The sequence below is a fragment of the Lipotes vexillifer genome, unplaced genomic scaffold, assembly GCF_000442215.2.
Source record: "Lipotes vexillifer unplaced genomic scaffold, Lipotes_vexillifer_v1.1 scaffold361, whole genome shotgun sequence".
Lineage (NCBI taxonomy): Eukaryota > Metazoa > Chordata > Mammalia > Artiodactyla > Lipotidae > Lipotes > Lipotes vexillifer.
Genome location: NW_006787562.1, coordinates 222,137 through 243,401, shown reverse-complemented (window position 1 = coordinate 243,401; position 21,265 = coordinate 222,137). Strand labels below are relative to the sequence as shown.

Here is a 21,265-nt window from a genome sequence, read left to right as displayed (position 1 = left end):
GCCGAGAGCTCACTGGTAAATGTGGAGCATGTACTGGGATTGAAACAAATCATCATTCAGCAACCATCACAGTAAAGACTGGTGCAGCAAAAATCATGAATAGTTTCTAAATCTAGGATGCTAAATTATGAGGAGCAGGATATTTGTATGGTCTTAAAATGTCTCCCCACAGAAAGCTAATTAGTAACAAAGGAACAAAATCATAACTATACAGTGAGAAATCAGACAACACATCACCAATAACGGACAAATGGACATCATGTGCCTCTAGATATGGTACCCTGTGCAGGATACAACATCACTTACAAGAATGCATAACCTGATTTTAATCATGAGAAAACACCGGACAACACTCAAATGAGGAATACTCTACCTTTATAAAGGGGGAAGGGGCTTGTATTTCTCAAAAATGTCAAAATCATAAAAGACAAAGAAAAGCTAAGGAACTCTTCCAGATTAAAAGAGACTAAAACAAACAAAAAAAACAAAAAGCAAATATAGATTAAAAGAGACAAAGTACGTGACAACTAAATACAATTCGCAATCATGTACTGGCTCCAACATTAGAGGAAAAAATTGGATATGAAGGACATTATCAGGTCAACTGACAAAACTGGAATGTGGACAACAGATTAAATAAAGTATGGTATCAATGTTAAATTTATTGCAGTTGATAATTCGTGTGGTTATAGAAGGGAATATCCATATTCTTAGGAGATATATATTGAAATATTTAGGAGTACAGGGCTATAATGCTTACATTTTACTCTCAAAAAATAGTCCCAGGGACTTCCCTGGTGGTCCAGTGGTTAAGACACCACACTTCCAGTGCGGGAGGGCATGGATTCTATCCCTGGTTGGGGAACTAAAGATCCCGCATGCCACGCGGTATGGCCAAAAAAAAAAAAAAAAAAAAACTAGGAGTCTATTTTATTAGTTTCATTGGCATCTTTCCATGTTTCTTTCCTTCCTCTTCATCACAGTGTCTTAAAAAAAAAAAAAAAAAAAAAAAGTCCCAATAATAGTAATAACTTGTGTGTGTGTGTCTATGGGGGAGGTGGAGAGGAAGGGATAGGAAGGGGGAAAGAGAACACATTTGCAAGCACAAATGATGAAGCAAATGCAGTGAAATGTTAATAGGTGTGTCTGCATAAAAGCTATATGAATGTTGTTTGTACTTTTCTTGCAACTTTTTTCTAAGTTTGCTATTACTTCCAAAACAAAAAACACTATAACACAAGCTAGAAAGTGCCATAAGGTGCTACAGACAAGATGAGGGAGAGGAAGTGCTGAGGCAAGGTTCTGAAAAGCTTTCTTGGAGAATGCAGTGTTTTTAGTGGGCATGGGAGAGCAGGGTAACTTCCCTGAAGCATCCTATTCCTTACTGTGGGGTACGCAAGAGGTGACTCTGATGACTATACAATGGCTATCAGCTCTCCCTGGCCAGGAAGCAATGTGTGCTGCTGCTAACCGATCCTAAGATATTTCTCGAGAAGAGGGTGAAGAGGCAGCAAGCAGCCCAAGACCCAGAGAATACTGTCCCAGGAGCTGGCACTGGTGTATATGCTAGGCGGGTACTACCCTGAAAACAGTATCTCCCGACCCACTCTGAGCTTTGACTGAAGACAGCTCAGGCATCACTACCAAAGACCAAGGCTCAGGCCATGCATTCTCTCATTTCCACAAGCTAAGTGGTCATTATCTGAGTTACTGGGCTCTGGGAAATGGCAAACTCCAGCTACCTAAAGGCAGGGGCCACATCCCACCATCTCAGAATCACTCAGAGCCCTGAGAACAGTGAGCCCTCAATAGAGAACTAGCCCATTGGTATCATGATGGCTGAAGAGTGCTGCCAACTTTAACTGACCAATGCTATGGCCTAATTTAAGCTTTCAGACAAGCAAAGCATTCCAAATGGAAACAGGTTGAGGATGGCACATGTGTTGGGGGGCTGGGGGTAAGGGGGTGCAGTGTGACTTTAGCACACTAACCTGCGAGACCAAGAGGGAGACAGGGGGTATGGAACTCAGAACATACCCTCGGTTTTGGTGACATCCTTGCCAGGAATTTACAACCTTACATTCTTTATCCACTAAATATATATGTAAAAAATTGAAAATCAGCAAGAAGGAAAACTTACCCTAGTAAGTTTCTCTGGTTTGGAGGAGACATGCAGCTGGGAAAATAGCTCTGTTATCTCTTTGGTAAAGTCTTCATCCCCTAGAAAAACAAGTCCCACATAAAACACTGCAGAAAGACTGGTGAGGATCATTGCAGGGGGAGAGAAGAGGAATGATAGTAGCAGCTGTAGCAGTAAACACAGCAGAAGCAAATTATATGAGCAAGGTGCTTTAGTGCTTACAGAATCCTTTTATGTATATTTTACTGATGAATTCTTCCAATAGGCTTCTAAAAAAAAAATGCATCATTGGGTTTCCCTGGTGGCGCAGTGGTTGAGAGTCCGCCTGCCGATGCAGGGGACGCGGGTTCGTGCCCCGGTCTGGGAGGATCCCACATGCCGCGGAGCGGCTGGGCCTGTGGGCCGTGGCCGCTGGGCCTGCGCGTCCGGAGCCTGTGCTCCACAGCGAGAGGTCGCAACAGTGAGAGGCCCACGTACCACAAAAACAAAAAAAAAAAAAAAAAAAAAAATGAGCCATGGCCGCTGGGCCTGCATGTCCGAGGCCTGTGCTCCGCAACGGGAGAGGCCACAACAGTGAGAGGCCCGCGGCAAAAAAAAAAAAAAAAAAAAAAAAAAAAAGCATCATTATCCCATTTAGAGATGAAGAAACTAGGGCTTGAAGAGGTTAATTTATATCCCCAAATCTCATAACAAATAAGGAGTCAAACCTTGGGCTTCCCACCCCCAGTCCACAGCCTATGCCCTTTGGATTACATCCTAGAAGTATGAATGGAAAAGTGATGAAAGCAGAGTACTAAGTGGGTAAGAGGCATGTGCTTCCAAAGAAATGGAATTTAAGCTGGGACATAAAAAACAAGTACAAGCTAGCCAGGAGAATGGAAGAGCTTCAGGCAGAGAAAACAAGTACAAAGATCCAGAGGTGAAAGAAAGCGTGGCAAGAAGTTTAACATGGTTGGGATTGTCCTAATGGAAGAAAGAGAAGAGGGGTAGAATGAAGCTAGGAAAGTAAGCAGGATCCAGGTAATAAAGGGCATCATAAACCATGGTGAAGAATTCAAACTTTTATTAAGAGAATGAGGAGCTGCTGAATGGTTTTATACAGAGACAGGTAAGTCCAATTAAAATTTTAGAAAGATCACTTTAGCTCCTGGGTGGGAATGAAATAAAAAGAGAAACCTGAAGGGAGGCAGGAAGCCTGAGGCAATATTCCAGGATCCAGATAAGAATAAGAGTAGGTAATAAGAAAGGAAGAGGATTCCAGAATGTTGGAAGGATAGTAAGGAAGCTTTAGAATAAGCTTGATGAGCGATGATGTGGAACATGGAATACTTAATACCTGAGAAACATGCAAACAAACAGGTGAGTCAAGATCAAAAACAATCAACACATCCAAACAAATGACAGGAAATGGCTCTTTTCCTCTCTATTCATCTAAATCCTATCCAATCTCCTCTTTGAAGCCCAGCCCAAGTTTTCTCTCCACCAAAGACTACAGAGAGAAATCCTGTACACAGAAATCTCTTAGCACTTACAATCTATGTGAGTATTTCTTAGTCACCAGTTCATGGTTACCAAGGCAAATTACTACTGCTTCATACATGCTTTCTCCCCAGAATCCTTAGGAAAAAAATTGTCTTGGTTCTTCTCTCTCCATCTGCTCTTCTGTCCTCTCTTGGCATTCAAGGCAGAGAATTCAAAGGGTTTAGAGATCCCAGGTATAACATAGTTTGGGAAAAGCCGATCTCACTAAATGATACAACTGTGACCTATATAACTCATGTAAACAACTCCTAAATCATATTCTACTAAAAACCTGACTCTCAGGAAGGCATTTTGCTTTCCCAGTTAAGCTCTAAATTATGTGAGACAAGGGATGGATCTGAATCCAAGTGGGATGCAAGCACCTCAAAGGGTTCACAAAAAATAGAGTGCAGGAGGAAAAAAATGCAACTTTTACTTGTAGTCATTTATCTCATTCTTCAAGAAGTACTTTTTTAGGATGTACTTTAGAATGTAAATAATATATTACTATGGTAGTATATGTGTATAATTTATACACATTCAAATATACACATATTGGGTCTAAGTGCTCAAAAACCTTTTACTGCTAAGAGTTGATCAAAAAATGTTTGCATTTGCAACATGTATAGACCTGGAGGGTATTATGCTTAGAGAAATAAGTCAGATACAGAAAGACAAAAACTATGTTATCACTTATATGTGGAATCTAAAAAATAAAACAAATTAATATTAAAAAAATAATAAGGTAAAATAAAATACAGGGGGGAAAAATGGAGATCCTTGTCGTGTACTCCCCACAGACTTGAGCATAAAAAGCAGTTGTTGCATTAGAATAAAGCATGTAAGGATGGAAGGGAGACAGGGTTAGTGCTTTGGAGGGACTCAGGAGAGGGGCTGGCACCTCAAGCCGGAAGTCTCCTAAAAAAGTGAAGGCACTGAGTATATAAGATAGAGGGACAAGGGCTAAGGATGCTGATAGAAACTGAAGATGATCAACATCACCAGAACTAGGTTCTGTGGTTTTCTCTCCCCTCTGCTACCACTTTTTTTAAAAAAAACTTCATTGAGATATAATTAAATACCAAGGTCAGTGTTCCATTCTCAACCAAAATCACTGCGGAGGGCCATTGGGAAGGGTGGCATGCAGCACTCCAGTGCTATCTTTGCAGAATCCTGATCTCAGGCAAACAGGGAATAAAAATATTATAGACACAAATCCATCTGTTTAGAAATTCCCTTAGAGTCCTCTGAATGGTATTTAAAGATCAGGATTTCTGATCACTATGTGAAGCCAGATGTCGACTAAATTAAACAAATCCTGTTAGGCACTATGTACAAATAACCTTAATTAAGTTCATAAATAACCAGGGACTGTCACACCAGGGCTTAGTTAAGAACAATGGAGCAACTTAAGCAAATCAAAATTAATTTATAGGTTTCCTGCTAAGTGAGACTTTGAAAATGCAGATCTTTATTTATTTACTTATGCCATCCTAATAATGAAAATAATAGCCACCATTTGTTGAGTGTTTACTATGAGCCATACATTAAACATAATATTTCATTTAGCCCTTATAACAAACTGAGAGGAATTAGCTACCTCTACTTACAGTTGAAGAACCAGACACTCAGGGTTAAGTAATTTCACAAAGTTGCATGGTTTAATAAATGGCAGGTCTTGATTTAGAACCCAGGTCTAACTCCAAAACTCATCCTTTTATCCACCGTGCTTATTGCCTTCTCAATACCTCAAGACAGCTTTAAAAACTCATATTCAAAGACCATTTCATATCAGGACTCTTTTACATAGAGTAAGATACCATTTAGCAAGATATTACATAACCAGACAATTGGTTTAAGAAGATGTGGTATATATACACAAAAGGGACTACTACTCAGCCATAAAAAGAATGAAATATTGCCATTTGCACCAACATGGATGGACCTAGAGATTATCATATTAAGTGAAGTCAGAGAGACAAACACAAATACTGTATGATATCACTTTTATGTGGAATCTTAAAAAAAATAGTACAAATGAATCTATGTACAAAACAGAAACAGACTCACAGACACAGAAAACAAACTTATGGTTACCAAAGGGGAAAGGGGAAGGGGGGATAAATTAGGAATATGGGATTAACAGATACAAACTACTATACATAAAACAGATAAGCAACAAGGATTTACTGTATAGCACAGGGAATTATATTCAATATCTTGTAATAACCTATAATGGAAAACAATCTGAAAAATATATGTATATAATTGAATTACTTTGCTATACACCTGAAACTAACACAATACTGTGAATCAACTACACTTCAATTTTAAAAAAAGAGTTAATGTAATTGGAGAGATTTATTTCAAGGACAATCACTGCATATAAACACACTACATCCCTCCCACTCAGATGCTGGATTTCCATGTTACCTTTCTTCTCTTCCTCCTCTTCCTCACAGAACTCTGCTAGGGAAAATGCTTCTTTGAGTTGCTCCAATTCAAATTTTAGAGTCTCCAATTCTTCTCCACTTAGAGAATTAAGAATAGATTTCACCTGAATTGATATAAAATAGTAAGTGGGAGTATGAGAGAAAAAGAAGAACATTCTCAAATGAAGCGGCTATGGATCATATTAAAATTAAAAGTATGAGTTCACAAGCTCTTCCTCAAGAACCTTAATACAAGAGGCAGGTCATTAGAGAAAGGTACAGAGAATTGTGTTTCCAAAAATAATATAAGCCAGAAATGTCTGGAAATTATTAGTGCTTAACAACAGCTTAGAAATTAGGAGGAAATGGAATAGTCTTGAATCAATTAAATGCTAACAGGTAACTGTATCCAAACTGGCAGCTTAAGCCAAAGAAACTTATAAAAAGAAAAAAAAGAACAAGATGAAGGAAAAATAATAGATATGCTATTAAGACCTCTTTGTTAATCTGTCCTTTTTTTTTTTTTTTTTTTTTTTGCGGTACGCTGGCCTCTCACTGTTGTGGCCTCTCCCGTTGCGGAGCACAGGCTCCCGACGCGCAGGCTCAGCGGCCATGGCTCACGGGCCCAGCCGCTCTGTGGCATGTGGGATCTTCCCAGACCAGGGCACGAACCTGTGTCCCCTGCATCAGCAGGCAGACTCCCAACCACTGCGCCACCAGGGAAGCCCAATCTGTCCATTTTTGTTTAAATTTAGAGAAACAACACTTGACTCATTCTATTTCTAGCAATTAGTTCAAAAATTAGTTTTTTTGTTTATTTTGGTATAGCATTTTCAGAGAGTCTCAAGCCTCTACCTGACATACATTTCATCCTCCAACTGCACAAAAGGAAAAGAAACTATACAGTGTGCTTCTGCTTAAAGACTACTCCAGTTGAAATTTTTGGTTTGGAATTACCTTTATTTCACTTTCTCGGGAGAGCATCTCCAGAGCTTCTAGATGTGAAAGGCCTTGAAATTCATCAAAGAGTAGCCCATAATGAGTTTTCTTATCCGTTTCCATGGTAACCTCATTGGCGGTCCATAACTCTTCTTTCTCCTTTGCCTCTCTTAAAACCTGAAAGAGATCGAGGCATTACACTGGAACAAGTAACAAGAGCTTAAGGGTAAGTTCTGAAAGTCAAGGGAAGCAAACTGAGACGGGTAACACTGCCCTTTCATTCTTGGAATTGTGATTCAAATCGGATAGGCTCAGAAGCTGCAGGGAAAATATGATCACATAATTTGCTCCTAGACAGGGTAAATAACACCCCAGGAACCAGGTGTTTCTCTGACAGTGGTTTTACCATTAATCTAATAACAACCCTGAAAGGGCTTGGCATCTTATATTGCACTGACAACAGGCTCCTGCAGAAAGGAAAGAGGAGGAAAAAAAAAAAGAACTGGGCATTTTTCTAAGCATTACAGCTGTGCACCCTCTTACCAAAAACAAAACAAAACAAAACAAAACAAAAAACACTGAAAAGTCCTCAAAAGGAAATAATAAGAAGGTCCCAAATTACCAAAGGCAAAAATACAGATCAAAATACAAACAGGAATGCAAACAGTACCTGAGACAGTGTGGAAGTCCGGTTCATCAGACCCTTGGTTCTTTTAAATCCAGGATCCCCTTCTGCTATTACATCCATTGTCTTTTTCCCAATGAATTCTAAGGCATCCAAACCCCCACTGATAACACTCTTTCCCTAGGAAACACATGCAACCTCATTACAATAATACTGAAAAAAGACACCTGCATGTTTTCATTTCACAAAATAGTGGCTAACAATAGCAACCACTGGCTAGAACAAGGAGCAACTAAAACAATCATACAGTGCTTGTGGGAATGTAAAGCAGTATACCCACTTTGGAATATTATTTGTCAGTATCTACTATAGCTGAACATGTGAATATCCTATGACCCAGCAACTCCACGCATGGTTAAATACTCAAAAAAATGTGTAGAGGTTCATCAAAAGACATACAAGAACACTCATAGCAGTACTATTATAAAACCTAAAAGCTGGAAACTACCCCAATACTTACCAATCCTGGAATGAGTAAATGTTACATAGTCACTTGATGGAATACAACAAAGAAAATGGAATACACCACACAAACTATACCGTGGAGAAATTATATAAACATAATAATGAGTGAAAGAAACTAGATACACTAGAGTACATTCTGTATGATTCTGTTCATATAGCAGGGAAAAATTAATCTATGATGGCAGAAGACTGGATTGTGGTTATCTTAGATGGCAAGAGAGGGAGGCACAGAAGACTGGGAGACAGCACAGGGGAGACATCTGATATACCACCCTGCTGTTTCTTAGTCTGAGTGTGCTCACGTCGTGAAAATTAAAACTGAACACTTATGATTTCACTTGTCTGTATACAGATTATACTTCAATAAAAAGTTAAAATTAGGGGCTTCCCTGGTGCAGTAGTTGGGAGTCTGCCAGCCGATGCAGGGGACGCGGGTTCGTGCCTCGGTCCGGGAGGATCCCACATGCCGCGGAGCGGCTAGGCCCGTGAGCCATGGCCGCTGGGTCTGCGTGTCTGGAGCCTGTGCTCCGCAACAGGAGAGGCCACGGCGGTGAGAGGCCCGCGTACCGCAAAACAAACAAAAAAACAAACCAAAAAAACACAAAAAAAAACACACAAAAGTTAAAATAAAAAAGTACTAGCTATCTATCCTCATGTAGGAAAGATATTAAGCTTCCTATTTAATCCTTTCAAAAATGTTTCTAATCTATAGTTCAATAAGTATTTATCATAAACATCTCATTTTCCCTTTGCCTAAAAGATATAATTATGACAAAAATATTTTTGTAAAGCAGAGATGTTTTTCTAGGGCCACCAAACTAAGAATTCTTAGTCCATAAAATATTATGTACATTGCCTCTCTATTACTCTGCATTTCCTGCTCCCTCTTTTACTTCTTTTAAGTTTTCAAGTCAGCTCTCACTCTACCCTAAGATCAAAGTGAATGATCTTCAGGAATTTGAACTCCCATAAGAGGAATCAGTCCCCATGACTTTTCAAGGAAAAGAAAGAGACAAAAACCCATTATAATCATGGAAGGAAGCAGGCCACCTTGAAATTTTTACTCACTGTGCTCTGAACAGCAGTAGAGATGGTAGAGAATACCCCAAATGGCCCACTCATGGGAGAGGAGTTTTCATTCTCTTTGGCATTTGTCTCTCCTACAGTGGGGAAGGGATGTGTAAATATGAAGAGACAGTCCGTAAATAGTTTTGCTTTATTAGCATCTATATGAATTTTTAAGAATTAGACCTTATTTCCAACACACAAGGCCTTAGTACTTTTTGCTTTATTATTTTAAACCATTTGCCTATTTTAAAATAAAAGTTAAGGCAGTTTTTCATTTTCATTTCAAAAACAAAATCCAGTCTTTTGAACAACCTATGACATATATAACAGACTATATACTGTGTGATTCCATTCATATGATCTTCTGCACAGGTAAAACCACAGGGTCAGAAAACAGATCAGTGGTTGCCAAGAGCTAAGAATAGGTGGAGGGGAGTGACTACAAAGGGGCATGAGGGGATTTTTTTTGGGGGGTGGGGAGGAATGAAAATATTCTCGAGTCTTGTCTATACAAATATAAGAAATATTCTATATCTGTATAATCACAATGGACTGTGATTACACAGCATAAACAGGATGGTATGTTTGTTAAAATATGTAAAACCATATACAGTTGGCCCTCTGTTCTATGGATGCTGAACCTGTGAATACTCATTTTATATAAAGAACTTGAGCATCTGAGGATTTTGGTATCCATGGGGGGCTCCAGGAACCAATCACCCCATGGATATCAAGGGATGACTGTACCTAAAAAGAGTGAACTTTATGTAAATTATAACTCAAGGAATGTGACTTTTTAAAAATCCAATCTACTTTAAACTTTATCCTGGAAAATTATGCTTCTTCACAGGATTCAGACATGCATTACAAAGATTTGTTTAAAATCTGTTCTATTTTATTAACACTAAAATCTCTTACAGGAGATCAACAAATAATCTATTGTAGGGAGGACTTCTGCTTCCGACTATGATGGATTATCTGGTGTCAGACTTGCCCTTCTACCATAGCATCTAGAAAACTGGACAAAATATAAGAAACAATTATCTCCAGACATTGGACTACAGACCGTACTGTACTATAGTTCAGGAGAGAAGAGAAACAAATGATAAGAACTCTATGATTGGCTTGCTTTCCAGACCACAGCACAGGGAGGGGAAACCCAAGCAGAGCATGGCAGTCTTATTAAGTAGAAGAGACAGAGACTGGAATCTAGGAAAGCTGAAGCACCTGGAATTTGCAGGTCAGAGTACAAGCATACCTCATTCTATTGCACTTTATTGTGCTCTGCAGATATTGCTTTTTTTTTTTTTTTTTTTTTTACAAACAAAGGTTTGTGCAACCCTCCGCTGTCAGATAATGGTTAGTATTTTTCAGCAATAAGGTATTTTTTAATTAAGGTATGTACATTATTCTTTTTGACATAATGCTACTGTACACTTAATAGCTTACAATATAGTATAAATTTTTATATGCACTGGAAAACCCAAAAAAGAATTTGTGAGACTCGTATTTTGCGATATTCACTTTATTGCAGTGGTCTGAAACTGAATCCACAATATCTCCAAAGTATGCCTGTACTGGAGAGGAGGGAGATACAGAGGTAAAGAGTTCTAACTATCTACACAGGAGTGTCCTTGAGTCTTTGGCTGAATACTAAGCTGTTCCTGCACTGGAAAACTCCACGATACTGGGCAAGGAACTGCCATGGAGCTGTAAACTAAACAATGCCCAAAGCCCATGCTAGGCTGAGAGACATTTGACTTCCAACCAATCAAGTACAGAGACCTAGTTAAACACCTGGAAATTAGGTAGAGACCTCAGAAGGGTCAGAGACTTAGTAGTTGAGCTAAACTAGCACTTAACAATAATGGCTACTCTAGAAATCACCCTCAAGAAGTTTAAAATCGAGACCAAAAGATCAATCTAAGTTACAAATATCTTAACTGTCTTCAAAACAAAACTCACACCCTTTACAGGACTACAAAATTCACCCAGCAAGGTAACATTTCTAATGTCCAGCAACCAATCAATGAAATGAAAATGTTATCTCTAAGCAAGAAAAAAAATTGGTCAATAGAAACAGATTCAAATGACAGAGATGACAGTCAGGGACACTAAAATATATACATAAGGAGGTGAGAAATGGAAGACAAAAAAAGAAACAAATGGAATTTCTAGAGTTGAAAAATATTATCTAAAATTTAAAAGTCACTGAATGGACTTAACAGCATTAGACACAGCAGAAGAAAAGATCAGTAAACCTGAAGCCACAACAAAAACTATCCAAACCGAAGCACAGAGAAAAAAGGCTTAAAAAAATGAACCATGGAACAGCACCAAAACTAACACATTAAAACATCTTTTCATGCCACAGTAGATTCAAATTCAGCTAACTCTTACTGGGCTCTTACTCAATTATGCCAAGCACAAAGCTAGGCAATTTTTACAATCTACATTCATGTAGATTTACTTATTTAATGTTTGTAACAGTCCTCTGCAATATAAAATATCACCCAATTTCATAGATGAGGAAAGTAAAGAGACAACTGAGTGGTTAAAGCCAAAGATTCCAAATCCCATTTCTCATCAGCCCCATGATGCCCTGAATATCAGACAGTCAAAAAACATCTACTGAAAACAATGAGCTTAACTATTCCATTTCAGTTTATAATTCTAGGCCTTAATGTTTCCATATACTGACCTGTTGCATACTGGACTTCAGATGAAATTTCACTGGGACTAGGGATTCCAAGGGAAGTCTCTGCCTTCTCAATGACATTTGAAATACCTTGTCCTAAAGAGAAAAAATAACATTTTTATATTTGAATTTATTTGCTACTAGTCACCAAAACTGAAGAAACAAGCTGAAAATTAAACCCACAGATTTTTAAATTCATTACAACCACAAGACATGTTATTTTGACCATATATAACTCATCTTTGGGAGTGTATCCTTACCAAAGGAAAAAAAAATTGATTCATTATCACCAAAGAATAGTTTTATATTAATTCCTAAATGTTAACCTTATAATGAAATATGTTACCAATTCTAGTGGCAGTATAAATCAGCCCATGATTACTAACGTATCTTCAAACTATAAAGCCTTTGAGTAATCATGGAAGAAGAATAATTAACAAAGTCATTTTGAACACAGATTTGTAGCAAAATGCACACAAAAATTAATAAAATGACTGATGACCTTACCTACTGTGGCTACTGTAGCTGAGGCTGAGGAGAGCAAGGACTTGCCCCAACTTCCCCAATAGCCCCATCCGGTCTGGGGTACATCTTTGGAAACAGTCTCCTATTTTTGCCAGTAGCCAGAAAAACAAAGGCAAAGAAAAATAGAAAAATTAGAGGAAAATAAGAGTGTATATACAAGGTAGCTAATTATTCGCCAAAAGTATGGGTGAACAGATACATACTAGTTGGCTCAAGAAGTGTATTGCTTGACTGACAGATGTATGTTACCTGCAATGTAAGCATCACATAGCAAAGGCAACTACTCATAAAAGCATATATAGAACTGAGAAAATTGTTTTATGGTTATAAAAAGAAAGAAATAGGTGCAATCCCAATTTGGTATTGATTCCATATTCCTTTTAACCCTAATACTTTTTTTTTTTTTTTTTTGCGGTACACGGGCCTCTCACTGTTGTGGCCTCTCCCGTTGCAGAGCACAGGCTCCAGACTCGCAGGCTCAGCGGCCATGGCTCACGGGTCCAGCCGCTCCACGGCATGTGGGATCTTCCCGTACCGGGGCACGAACCCGTGTCCCCTGCATCGGCAGGCGGACTCTCAACCACTGCGCCACCAGGGAAGCCCCCTAATACTTTTTAATCTCAATGTTTTAATAGATACTCTACTTTGCCTGCAGCCTGTGATGTCTGAACAGGGAGAACGTCTGAAGTCTCAAGGTCACTGGAAGGTTTGGACTCTGGTCTTTTCCGAGTAGAAGCTACAGGTTCTGATTTACTCTCTGACTTGGCACTTTGGTCAACTGACTCAAAATTCTTGGTTGGCTCACAGTTCTCATCTTCAAGGATGGAGGTTGCTTCAGTTATCACTTCAGTCTCAATATCATCTTTATCCGACATGATTAGATCATTGCCTGGTAAAATAAAAGCCCCCCAACCCCCCAAAATTAATTATATAAGCTTGTTTTTGGTAAAAGTTACTTGAATAAACTTTTTGAGATTATCGAGTCACATGCAGGTGTAAGAAATAATACAGAGAGATCTAATATACCTTTCACCTAGTTTTCCCCAAGAGAACAATTTGTGTAACTATAGCATATCACAACCAGGATACTGATAGATACAATCCCCCAACATTACTCAGATTTCACCAGTTTTACATGCACTCATTTGTGTGCATGTAATTAGTTCTATGAAATTTTATCGTATGCACAGATTCATGTGATACAGAATAGGATTACCACAGTCAGGATACAGAATAATTCAATTACCAAAGTCAGGATACAGAATAATTCAATTACAAGGATCCCTTTTGTTATCTATTTTTAGCCACGTCCCACCCTCCTCCTAACCCACAGCTACCATTGATATTCTCCATCTCTATAATTTTGTCATTTCAAGATGTTATATAAATGCAATCACACAGTATGTAACCTACTGAGATTTACTTTTTTCACTCAGCATAAGTCCCTCAAGATTCTTCCAAGCTGTTGTACCACTAGTTTCTCCCTTTTTATTGCTGAGTAGTGTTCTTTGGTATGGATGTATCTCAGTTGTTTCAGTTTAGGGCTATTACAAATAAAATGGCTATGAACATTTATATACAGGTTTTTATGGGAATATAAGCTTTCATTTCCCTGGAATAAATGACCAGAGTGCAATCGATAGTACTTGCTTAATTTTATAAGAAGCTGCCATACTCTTTTCCAAAGTAGCCGTACCATTTTACATTCCCACCAGCAATGTATGAGTAATCAAGTTTCTCTTCATTCTCACCAGCATTTGGCAGGGTTATTTTTTATGTGAACCATTCTGATATAGGTGCACTATGACAGCTTAATATGGCTTTAAGCTTTAAGCTGCATTTCTCTAATGGCTAATGATATTGAACATCTTTTCATGTGTTTATTTGCCATCTGTATATCCTCTTCAGTGAAAGAGCTATTTTTATCTTTTGCTCATTTTCTAATTGGATTTTTTTCTTTACTGTTAAGTTGTTTTTTTTTGTTTGTTTTTTTGTTTTTTTTTTTGCGGTACACGGGCCTCTCACTGTTGTGGCCTCTGCCGTTGCAGAGCACAGGCTCCGGACGCGCAGGCTCAGCGGCCACAGCCCAGCCACTCCGCGGCATGTGGGATCCTCCCGGACCGGGGCACGAACCCGTGTCCCCTTCATCGGCAGGTGGACTCTCAACCACTATGCCACCAGGGAAGCCCTACTGTTAAGTTTTGAGAGCTCTTTTTATATTCTAGATTCAAGTCCTTTGTGAGATATGTGGTTTGGTTTGTAAACATTTTATCCCAGTTTGTAGCTTATCTTTTCATCCTCTTCATACAGCTTTTCACAGAGCAAAAGTTTTTAATTTCAATTTATCAACTTTTCCTTTTTTGACATTTAAAAAAATCTTATTACTCATTAATCACTCCTACCTCAATTTTTCAGAGAGAAGATTATGAAATTTAAGCTACCAGAATAAGATTTACATCAGACCAGCTTTTGAATAGCAATGTTAACAAATTCAATTCCTTCCAGAAGTACAGCTCTTTGACAATTAAAGTCAAGATATTATTGGTGTTTTTACAAGGAGGAGATGCTGGTTTCCAGGATAACCAAGTATTACCAGGGGAGAAATAAACGTATCTCACACATACATAGACACACACACACACACACACACACACACACACACACACACACACCTCGGTATGTATAAGCACATGTTTTTATCAATATATACTAACCACAAAATTAGACCCAATCCATCAATGCCATCAAAACATTTCTAACATACTAAAAAAGAGAGACATACTAACAACTAAGGTAACCTGGAAGTAGCACTATAACTGAGGTACACACAAAATGTTAAAAGAACAGAGAGCAAGGAAAAGTATGCTAGGATCAGGAAATAACACTCATGAACTTTAAATACTTGAAAAAAGCACAGAATAGTGATCACAAACTGGGATTTTGAGTCCCAAATCCAGCCTACAGATTTTTTTGTTTGGCCTGCACAGCGCTTAAACATTTTTCTATACTAACTGGTAACATTTAAAAATCAGAGTTCGTTTACAAATAGAAATTTCCAACTTCCCTTGTAAAACTGAAAGATCTGGCGACACTGGGCCCACATTCGACTTGTTAATAACTAGCTCATGCCAAATATCTGCTGGGCATCTTTTAGAAAGGGTAGAGTAGTGCTCTCTAGTTCCCCGTAATCTCCACCCAAATTCTCTTGACTCGTTTATGTTACCTGATTAGCCCCTGTAGGCATCTGAACTTGTAATACCTGCCTTAAAGGGCACTTAGGATTCTGACAGATGAAGATGCCAATGAGAGAATTCAAGGGTGTGTAAACAACACGGGAAATCTCAAAGGTCTGAGGTATGACAGTGTGGAATACAGACAGATACCAGGAGTAGTTAATATGGCAAAGAGAATGATGGGGAGGCGTAAGGCTAGAAAGGTAGATTTATATAACATCCTGGATCCTAGACCATATGGTATATGATATACATACGTTTCCAAAACACATAGAAAAAAACAATCTAGATACAACTATCCATAAACGTAAAAACCAACTGTGAAACACTCATTCATTTACTTGCAAACATTTTTTTTGACTACCTGTTGCATGCCAAGCTCTGAAGACTGAGAACTAATTTAAGACACAATTTCTGCCCTACTTACTCCAGAGGCCAAATAGGAAAGGCTACACAGTTCGTGCACAAAGTTCCATCAATGTTTCGTGTAGCTGAAACATTGATGGAATATCTTTTTGCTCTCCTTATGCTCTCTCCAAGCTACAACACACGGTAATATGCATGTAACATACACATTATATACTATATATAATATGTAGTTAGGCTGACACTCTTCCAACTCTGTACTTGAGTGACTGTGAGAAGTCAGTTCAGCTATCTGCGTCTCCGTTTCTTCATCTGTAAAAGGGGGAGAGTACTACCTATTTGCCAGGATTCCTGGAAAGACGAAATGACCCGGTGGATGTGAGGGGTTCGGAACGGAGCCTGGCACGTAACCCCTCACGGGTAAAAGTTGCTGTTAGTACCTGGTGGTTGTCTGGAGGGAGCATTACTATTTTTACTAATATAACGATTTGTCTCGAGATGTACAAAATCCGCTCTCCCTTCTTCCTAACTACAAGAACAGGTGCCAAACCGGAGTTCTGGTGTAAACCTGCGCTCCTAAGTTCTCCGACGCTGACAACGACGAGAATTCCTCACCCAAGCGGAGCGCTTCAATAACCAGAGCACTTCCGCAGCCTCAGCGTCCACCACGAGGCGCCCGCCCCCCAGCCCCAGGCCGCTTCCTCCCCTTCCGCGGCGACCCCGAGACCCCGCACCCGGCCAGCCTCCTCCCAGGAAGCCCCGTACCCAGCCCGCCGCCATCCGCACCGCCACCACAGCCGCAGAGAAGCCACTCCCTACTGTCCCGGAAGTCCTCCTTCAGGACGGAGAAGGCCTTGCCTACCTGAGAGAACTTCCGGGTCAAGCAGCCGGTCCAGCCGGAAGGAGCTTGGCGAGGGTCTGGTGAGTGAGGGCTAGTTCGCGGTGGTTGTCGAGGGCTGGGGCGGGTTACTAGCGGTGTCGAGGCGTGGGTTTGAGCGGTGGGTTGGGGTACGATGTGAAGGAGGGTGGGGTATCCGCTGCCCTTTTGTAAGCCTGGCCTGGGCTGCAGGAGTTCGGCCGTCGTATGTTTACGGAGCTCCACATACCTGCCAGGCACTTCTCTGGGCGTTTGGGACATACTGGTTTACGAGCGACTGTGGCTTTGCTCACAAGTAGTTGACAGCCTAGCGGAGGAAACCGACTATAAACAGGTCAACAAACAAACACGATTATCTAAGACGGTAGTGAGTGCTTTAAAGAAAGTTAAGCAGAATAAAGTGACGGAAGCGAGGGAGTAAACCTTTTGAAGATCTGGTGTAGAATATTAGAAGCAGAAGGAATAGCAAGTGCAAACGCCTTATTGTGGGAACAAACCGAGCCAGGTCAAGGAAGAGGAAAAAGGCTACTGTGCGTGGAGCAAAAAGAGGAAGATGAGACCAGAGACTTAAACTGGCCAACCCTTGTAGGGGCTGTGAGTCAGGAGAAGGATTTTGACTTTTATTTGGAAAGCAGTGGAAAAGCACTGAAGGTTTCTGTGCCCAAGAGTGACATGCTGTGATTTATGACTTTAGGTTACTCCTGACCCTTCATCAGAAAGATGCACCTCTTCAGTTGCCCTTGGACAGTGGAATGCATGAAACCCAAAATGACGGCCAGAAAAGCATTAGAGACACCCTCCCTGTAGAGATGTGAAAAACTAAGTCCCAGAGAGGTGAAGGCACCTGGCCTTTTAAGAACCAACGTCTTCCAACTCCATTTAATGCTTTCAGAATGACCATTTTAATGTCTATACATAATTGTCACTTCCTAAAACTCTTCAGATGGTTTCCTTTGCTTTGATGGTGCTTCTCTAAATTTAGGGGCATCAGTATCACCTGGGAGCATGTTGAAAATGCCTATTCCCAAAAAAAACAAGAACACTTTAAGTATAAAATAGGTGTTTTCCTCTGATTTTCTGTTGTAATGGAAATGCATAAAATTGGAGGTTTAAGAATAGAATCTTGGTAAGCCACTTAACTGTCTTATCCTTAAAATACTGCTGATAATAATTATAATAGAAAGTGTTCAAACTTTTTGGTCTTAGTATCCCTTGACACTTTTAAAACTTAATGAAAACGTCAGAGAGTTTTTGTTTGTGTCCTTATATCTATCAATATGCCATTTTTCCCCCCTCACCCCTTCCCTCACCCAGAGTTCCCTCATACCCACCCTCACCCAGCACTCCCTGACACCCTCCCTCTCCCAGAGTTCCTCAGTATGCCATTTTATATATCAAAACAGCTTTTCAAAAATTGTTGATTTATTTTAAATGATACATTCATTACATGTTAACATAAATAGCATTTCTATGAAGAATATTTTCCAAAAAAAAATTATTGGAAAGAATGGCATTGTTTTACATTGTTACAAGTTTTTTTTTAGTATCTGGCTTAATAGAAGACAACTAGATTCTCATATCTCCTTCTGCACTCACTCTCTTGTGATAGCATTCATTATGTAGTCTCTGGAAAACTGCACCATATTGTGTGAGAATGAGAGAGAAAAGAGCAAATAATTTTCTAGTATTAATACGAAAATGATTTTGAAAAAGTCTCAGAGGCCCCTGCACCACACTTTGAGAATCGCTGAATTACAGTAAGGTTTTGAAAATCAAAAGATACATGGGCTTGATTTATAAGTCATTAAAACTACATGCACGGCAAAGATACAGATGCCCAAGAAATCTGCATCTTTATTTTTTTATATAAATTTATTTTATTTATTTATTTTTGGCTGTGTTGGGTCTTCGTTGCTGCGTGTGGGCTTTCTGTAGTTGCAGTGAGTGGGGCTACTCTTCGTTGCAGTGCGCGGGCTTCTCATTGCGGTGGCTTCTCTTGTTGCAGAGCATGGGCTCTAGGCGCGCAGGCTCTGGAGTGCAGGCTCAGTAGTTGTGGTGCACGGGCTTAGTTGCTCTGAGACACGTGAGATCCTCCCGGACCAGGGCTCGAACCAGTGTCCCCTGCATTGGCAGGTGGATTCTTAACCACTGCACCACCAGGCAAGTCCCACATCAGGCACTCTAACGCCAGAGTCCATGTTCCTGACCACATAGCCATGATGATACTATAACTTTGATCTTGCAAAACTGGAAGAATTGTATTGTGTGGCTATCATTCGAACTATGTATATACTGGACAGGTAGATCGGAGCATGAGAGTGAGGAGTTCTTTTTTAGTTATACTGAGTTTGAGATACTGGGAGGGTGCAGGGGCAGGGGAGGTTCAGACTGTAGAGAAAAAAATGGGCAAGGAGATCATAAGTCTAAGCTTGTCATATCAATGTCTTTGTGTAGCTTCATAAGCAAATGCTTATGGCAAAAATGATCAAAGTCAAGGGCATAACAAATAACCATGGTTTGAAGCACAGCTTCAGCAAATACAGAGGGTGTTCCTCAGTGTGCCAGAAAATATGCTGACATTTGAGCCAAGTGCCCAAAGGCCAGTGATGAGGTGTGTGATGGCTCTAAGATACTGTTGGGAGCATAAGGGCTATTCAGAAACTTTTTGGAAAATGGCCCTCAAAATGATGATTTCTGTTTGCGTATTACTAACCTTTTTATGTTGTCTATAGCAGTGGTCGAGTATAAGCACAACAGCTTTACATTTGTTCTCTGAAAGGATAGAGGAGTGCTAACAGTCTGCTCTTCATTTCCTTTTTCTCCCCTTTGCCAATTCAGGATGCCACTCTGACCATTTGTGTGCCTCGGGTAGGGAGCTTCTCCATTTTTCAAGTGTAACAGTGCAGGCTGAGGAGAGTGGATAAGCTGTAAATACAGCCTTGAACGCACTTAACTATGGAGAATGAACCGTTAATATCCCAGTATACTTGGAGCAAAAACCAATACCATCTGGGCATCAGTGTTTTTCTTTCCTTTGAATTATCCCAGAACTATTTCTGCAAACAGCTGTTTCCTCAGCCAACTTAATATTGAGTCACAAGAATGGAAGTTAGCCACATTACTTCCTTATTTACTTCTGTTGAAAATTGGAAGAGAATGGAAATATTTCTTCTCTCAGAATTTGGCAGGAACAGCAACAAGGCAATCTGTTAGGGATGATAGCTTAGGCGCTTTTCTTTTCTTTCTTTTTCTTTTTTAATGATATAGCCAATATCCAGAATGATTCTGGAGGGTAAGATCATCTACATTTCTGATTATTCATGATCCTAGAAAAGCTAACATTTTAGTATACCTGAAAGATGAAAAAGGAGTTAGATTAAACTTAAATATCACACTTTTCAGTTATCCTATTCATGCTGAAGAAAGGTAATAAAACATTCTACCAAGTAACTTCATCCACAAGCATAGCATAGCCCTTTTTAACTGTTTACAGGAAGGTGGCACTTTGATTTTCCTTTTTGAACTCTTTCTTCTTAGCCTCCAAATGTCAGCTGCTCCATTGAGAATAGCAGGCATGATATTATGCAAAGTTCCAAACTTTTAAGTGAGTTGCATTTCTAAAATGCATGAAGTCCTCCTTTCTCTTTTGTTTTCACAGCACAATTACACTTCTCTTCAGTACTTCTCTTGTATATAGTTAGCTGTCTCTGCCCCTGCCTTCCAGGTTTTGCTGAACTCAGTCTTTTTTCTCCCACCTGACCGTTTCTCCATTTCCTTCATTGTTTGCACAGTCACCCTTCATTTTTGTGGTTTTAATTTTGAATAAAATTAGATAAAGATGTTTATTTCTTTTTTTAACATCTTAATTGGAATATAATTGCTTTACAGTAGTGTGTTAGTCTCTGCTGTATAACAAAGTGAATCAACTATACATATAGCCCCATATCTCCAAGATGTTTATTTCTCAAAAAAAAAAAAAAAAAAAAGGGCTTCCCTGGTGGCGTAGTGGTTGAGAGTCCGCCTGCCGATGCAGGGGACACGGGTTCGTGTCCCAGTCCGGGCGGATCCCACATGACACGGAGCGGCTGGGCCCGTGAGCCATGGCTGCTGGGCCTGCGCGTCCGGAGCCTGTGCTCCGCAACGGGAGATGCCACAGCAGTGAGAGGCCCGCGTACCGCAAAAAAATAAAAATAAAAAAGTCATATTGAAGCCAGGAAGTAGAATTCTGTCAGGAGCCGGAGCAGCACGTGTGAGTCCCTCTTTCTCTTCCCCTCTGCAGCTCTGCCCACCATCAGCAGCCCCTATCTCCTGTCTCC

The 21,265-nt window shown here is 39.8% G+C and overlaps 2 protein-coding genes across 2 annotated transcripts in view; one reads left to right on the top strand and one right to left on the bottom strand.

Moving 5' to 3' along the window:
* FAM114A2 (family with sequence similarity 114 member A2) overlaps window positions 1-16,865 on the bottom strand; it is a 35,149-nt gene extending 18,284 nt beyond the window's left edge. The window contains exons 1-9 of the mRNA XM_007460318.1: window positions 16,838-16,865; window positions 13,118-13,362; window positions 12,456-12,555; window positions 11,952-12,044; window positions 9,251-9,342; window positions 7,703-7,837; window positions 7,051-7,209; window positions 6,095-6,218; window positions 2,141-2,220 (exon numbers count right to left, since the gene is read on the bottom strand). Coding sequence (XP_007460380.1) covers window positions 2,141-2,220; window positions 6,095-6,218; window positions 7,051-7,209; window positions 7,703-7,837; window positions 9,251-9,342; window positions 11,952-12,044; window positions 12,456-12,555; window positions 13,118-13,348 — 1,014 coding nt within the window. The 5' untranslated portion in view covers window positions 13,349-13,362; window positions 16,838-16,865. The remainder of the gene's footprint in view (window positions 1-2,140; window positions 2,221-6,094; window positions 6,219-7,050; window positions 7,210-7,702; window positions 7,838-9,250; window positions 9,343-11,951; window positions 12,045-12,455; window positions 12,556-13,117; window positions 13,363-16,837) is intronic.
* Window positions 16,866-16,947: 82 nt separating this feature from the next.
* Window positions 16,948-21,265, top strand: part of MFAP3 (microfibril associated protein 3) — a 13,407-nt gene continuing 9,089 nt past the window's right edge. The window contains exon 1 of the mRNA XM_007460310.1: window positions 16,948-16,993. The gene's annotated coding sequence lies outside the window, so the exon portion shown is untranslated. The remainder of the gene's footprint in view (window positions 16,994-21,265) is intronic.